Source organism: Penaeus vannamei, chromosome 12 (genome assembly GCF_042767895.1).
Source record: "Penaeus vannamei isolate JL-2024 chromosome 12, ASM4276789v1, whole genome shotgun sequence".
Classification (NCBI taxonomy): Eukaryota; Metazoa; Arthropoda; class Malacostraca; order Decapoda; family Penaeidae; genus Penaeus; species Penaeus vannamei.
In genome coordinates this window covers 46,693,935-46,698,934 of record NC_091560.1, presented here as the reverse complement: position 1 = coordinate 46,698,934, position 5,000 = coordinate 46,693,935, and the positions used below count along the sequence as shown (strand labels likewise).

At 39.2% G+C, this 5,000-nt stretch overlaps 1 protein-coding gene across 3 annotated transcripts in view; it reads left to right on the top strand.

Annotated features, from left to right (window-relative positions):
- Positions 1-5,000, top strand: part of LOC138863611 (uncharacterized) — a 26,073-nt gene that overhangs the window by 20,856 nt on the left and 217 nt on the right. Inside the window, exons 6-8 of one of the 3 annotated variants that reach the window (XM_070128377.1) lie at positions 1-167; positions 3,491-3,681; positions 3,932-5,000. The exon at positions 1-167 is cut by the window's left edge and continues 107 nt beyond it; the exon at positions 3,932-5,000 is cut by the window's right edge and continues 217 nt beyond it. In XM_070128377.1, coding sequence (XP_069984478.1) covers positions 1-167; positions 3,491-3,681; positions 3,932-4,394 — 821 coding nt within the window. In that variant the 3' untranslated portion in view covers positions 4,395-5,000. Of the gene's footprint in view, positions 168-3,490; positions 3,682-3,879 lie in introns of all 3 variants that reach the window. The other 2 variants (XM_070128375.1, XM_070128378.1) reach the window with 2 other exon arrangements.

Genomic DNA, 5,000 nt, shown 5'->3' with positions numbered 1-5,000 from the left:
CCCCGACGCCCGCAGCCAAGAGGAGAACGTCTTATCCTCCTTCGTATCTGGAGATCGAAGCCCGTGAAGCCCTTCAGAAGGCTACGAAGGGCGCCACTCCCACGACGAAGACTTCTGAGCGTAGGAATCAGGTTGTGGGGAATCATATAAAGGCGGCGACTGAGCAGGTAGCGTTGAGTGGTGGATCTTCCTTTAATTTCTATTTTAGTTATTATTTCTTTATTTTTTCTTCATTTTTATTTGTCCATTTACTTTTATTTTTCTATTTCTTTTTTCTTTCTTTTTTGTTTGCTTGGGTGATTATGGTGGGAGCTTTCTCTCTGTTTTTTTTTCGATTTTTCTTCTTTTTGGCGGTGTTGTTTTGTTTTTTGTTTTGTTTATATTATGTACTTTGGTTGGTAGATCTTCGCTTTATTCTTATTTATTTTTTTAAATATAGTGCGAGATTTACTATTATCATTGCTTATTGTATTGTATTGCAATTGCTACTGTCGTTGCTCATTTTATCTATTATCATGATTATTATTTGTCTCATACATTACTATTATTATGGTTTATCTTATCTTTCACTATTATCATGGTTTATTTCAGCAATACATATTATGGTTTATCTTATCTTTATTAGGGTTAATCTTATTATGGTTAGCCTTATCTTTATTAGGGTTAGTCTTATCTTATTATGGTTTATTTTATCTTTATGGTCTATCTTATACTTTACTATTATCATGGTTTATTTCATCTATTATCATCATTATTATGGTTTATTTAATATTTTACTATTATTATGATCTGCCTTATATATTGCTGTTATTATCATTATTATTATTTGGGAGGGAAATTCATAAAAGTTATTTATTTGATTATTCGTGATATGTTAGTTTCCTAATTTAGTTGCGTTTGTGTTTTTGTTTGTGTTTTATTTATGTGTTTGGCTGTTCGTTTGTTTTGGTTGTTTGCTTTTTGTTTTTGTTTGTTTTGGTTGTTTTAATTGTTTTTGTTTTGATTGTCTTTTTTGTTTTGATTGTTTTGTTTGTTTTGGTTGTTTCGATTGTTTTTGTTGTTTGTTTATTTTTTGTTTTGATTGTTTTGTTTGCTTTTGTTTGTTTTTCTGTTTGTTTTGTTGATGGTTAGTATGTGGGGAAATCTCTACGTTTGTTTGTTACACAGCTCGTTTTTCTTTTTTTATTCATTTGATTGTTTATCTTTGTCTTTGTTGTTTCTTTTGTTTGTTTGTTTGTTTTTATTGCTGCTTAATATGCGGGGGAAATCTCTATGTGTTTGTTTCACAGTTCGCATTTTTTTATTTTCTTTTTTTTAGGGTATTCATCAAGGTCATTCTTATTACCGTCTTTGTGACTGTTTTATTCAACAATTCGATAATTATTTAATCAAAGAAATGTCTTATCATTGCTGCGATTGTTTATGCCCGCAATTTACTTTTTTTTATTTATTTATTATTATTATTATTATTTTTTTTTTTTTTTTTTTTTTTTGAAGAATTGAGTAAGCAATGGTTGATTTTTATTCTAAGGTGATCTTCTTGTGGCAAGATTTTTGTGTTTGTACACATTCCTTGGAAATACGTAAGATGGCATAGCATTTTGAATTTTATGTGTAAATGTATGGCAGAAATTGGAATGGTTCAGATACCTACTTTTTTTTTTTTTTTACTTTTTCTCTCTATTCTCTTTCTCTTTATCTTTTTCTTTCTCTCTTTCTTTCTTTCTCCCTCTTTCTCTTCCTCTCTCTCTCTCTCTCTCTTTCTCTCTCTCTCTCTCTCTCTCTCTCTCTCTCTCTCTCTCTCTCTCTCCCGCCTTCCTTTCCACCTTCCATCTCTCTCTCTTCCCTCTCCCTTTCTCCATCCTCCCCCCTCTCTCTCTCTCTCTCTCTCTCTCTCTCTCTCTCTCTCTCTCTCTCTCTCTCTCTCTCTCTCTCTCCCTCTCCCTCTCCCTCTCCCTCTCCCTCTCCCTCCATCCCTCCCTCCCTCTCCCTCTCCCTCCCTCTCCCTCCCTCCTTCCCCCCCTCTCCTCTCTCTCTCTCTCCTCCTCCCTCCCTCTCCCTCCCCCTCCCTCTCCTCCCTCCCTCTCTCTCTCTCTCCCCCCTCCCTCTCCCTCCCCCTCTCTCTCCCCTCCCCCACTCCCTCTCTCTCCCTCTCTCTCTCTCTCCTCTCCCTCCACCCCCTCTCTCTCTCTCAAAATTATTTTTATAAATCTGAAAAAAAATCTCTCTCTCTCTCTTTGTTTCGGAAGGTCAACGATAAGCAAAAGTTGCTACAAATACAGTTCGATGAATCAGTGAGGAATGTGTACAGCGCAGTTGATCTTGTCAGCCACCGCTAACTACGCGTAAATTTACCGCATTTTAACCACACTACGAACACCTACACTGCATGACGTGGGTAAGTTTAGATACATCACACTAAAAAAAAAATTCTTTTGCTTTGCTTTTGTTTATTTCAAAATTTTCTTTATCTATTTATTTAGTTATCTGTTTCTCTCCCTCTTCTTTTTTTAATTCATTTATTTTATTATTCATCTGTTTCTCTCCGTCACTTTTTCTTTCTTTACTTATTTATTTATCTTATTCAAATTTTCTTTATCTATTTATTTATTTATCTGTTTCTCTCCCTCTTCTTTTTTTTAATTCATTTATTTTATTATTTATCTGTTTCTCTCCGTCACTTTTTCTTTTACTTATTTAGTTGTCTTATTTAAATTTTCTTTATCTATTTATTTATTTATCTGTTTCTCTCCCTCTTCCTTTTTTCTTTTATTCATTTATTTTATTATTTATCTGTTTCTCTCCGTCACTTTTTCTTTCTTTACTTATTTATTTATCTTATTTAAATTTTCTTTATCTATTTATTTATTTATCTGTTTCTCTCCCTTTCCCTTTTTTCTTTTTTTCATCTATTCATTCATTTGATTAATTATCTCTTTCTCTCCGTCTCTTTTTGTTTGTTTCTTTATTTATTTATCTTATTTTATGGGGGGTGGGGGGGGGGTAATTAGTTGTTTTCCAGCTGCAGGAAAGACGACTTTATGAATACTATTTATTTTTATGAAAGAGGTGGTTCTTGTGATGATCAACTTGAATGAAACTCGATTTTTACGTTTGTAGACATATTATACACATAAATGTACACACACGTACTTAAATATATATATACATACGAACATATATATTAATATGCATATATGTGTGTGTGTGTGTGCGTGTGTGTGTGTGTGTGTGTGTGTGTGTGTGTGTGTGTGTGTGTGTGTGTGTGTGTGTGCATGTGTATATACATATATATATATATATATATATATATATATATATATATATATATATATATATATATATATATATATATATATATGTATATATATTTTGTGTGCGTGTGTGTGTGTGTGTAAACATATTACACACATGAATACACATTCACGCATTCAAATACACACACACATATCTGCCCTTCTCGTGCTTGAGCGTCTGCCTCCGCCCGCAGACCTCCGGCAGCAGCTCCCTGGCCTCCCGCCTCACCCGCGCCTCCGTGACGTCGAGCCTGAGCCACGCCCGCCCGCGACGCCCGCCCATCCGAGGCACAAGGACGTCGGAGCTGCGCCGCTGCGTCCGGCTGGAGGCGCTGCAGAAGGGCTGCAGGGCGTGCTCGTCCAAGAGACTCTTCGGAGGTGGCCCGTAAGGCTGTGTTTCCTGACGTTAATATTTGATGAATATATTGATGTGGATATTTTATTCCGATCCGGGATTCTGTTCCCTATTGTATTTTATTTGTGATATACATTGATTATATTTTACGCATCTTTATATTTCTTGTGGACTCCCTTGCGCCGCATGTTATAAGAAACAAACAAACGAAAGGATTCTCCTCCTCAGTCCACAATGCCTTTATGCGCAGCCCCAGCCTGACGCCCCGTGCCCGTTGCAGCGTGCAGCCGCGCCCCGCTCTGCCCATAGAGGCGCGCGCGCACAGCCGCAGCCTGAGCCAGCTGGCCCGCGAGCGCGGCGCCAGGCACCCGTCCACCCGCAGGTCGTGGAGCTTCCAGTCCCTGAACCTGGCGCTGCCGGACTCGGGCGGCTCGCGCAAGTCCGGCGCCTCCGCGCAACCGCTGCGACCCGACACGGGCTACATCTCGCTGCACAACCCTCAGCCCGACCTGGTGACGGCGCAGGTACACAGGGCGGCGCGCCAGCGACGGGAGGGCGGTCCGTCGCCCCCTCCTGACGTCGTGCCCAGAAGCCCCGCGGAAGCCTCGTCTCGCCAGGCCGTCAGGAGCCGCCAGACCTTGGCCGAGGAGACGGCGCTGCCGTGCCAGCCGTCGGCGGGGTGCAAGACGAGCGCGAGGCCCAAGGACGAGCGGCCCTTGACTCGCGCCGACGAGGTGGCCTGAGGACCAGAGGGAGGGCGACGGCCTCCTGTTGTACATTGTAAGATATTTGTATGTATAGACGTAGGACTGCTGCTAAAGGCTCAGCTATCACTTCGTAAGACCTCGGGAAAGCAACGAACTGAACTCACTGCTGATTATATCTCGCATATAATTTGGTTGTGAGTCGAACTGTTCTGATTTTAAACGTGTTTCAAATTAAGGTTCCGTGTGGCAGGACAGTGATTATTGTCACTATTATTATCTTATTTCTACTATCCATTATCACCACCCATCTACATATTTTATTGATCAATATCATTTACATACCAAGCGGAAATGTTATATTAATTCTGGTTAACTGTCTAGGTTATATATTATTGATAAAAAGTAAATAACAGATATTTTACGCTCGTTTCCCAGCTTGTCCTCCGAGAAACCTTAAATATTGTATACACAAGAAGTGTGCAACCAGACTGGAATTTTTATAGTTCATTACACTTAGGGGAAAAAAATGTGTATAATTACAATGTATTTCTGATCAGACATGTATTCATTTTGAAGTATGAAGTATTAGTTCTACATGCGTTATTTAGACGTAGATGTTCTTAATACATTTGAACACACGCG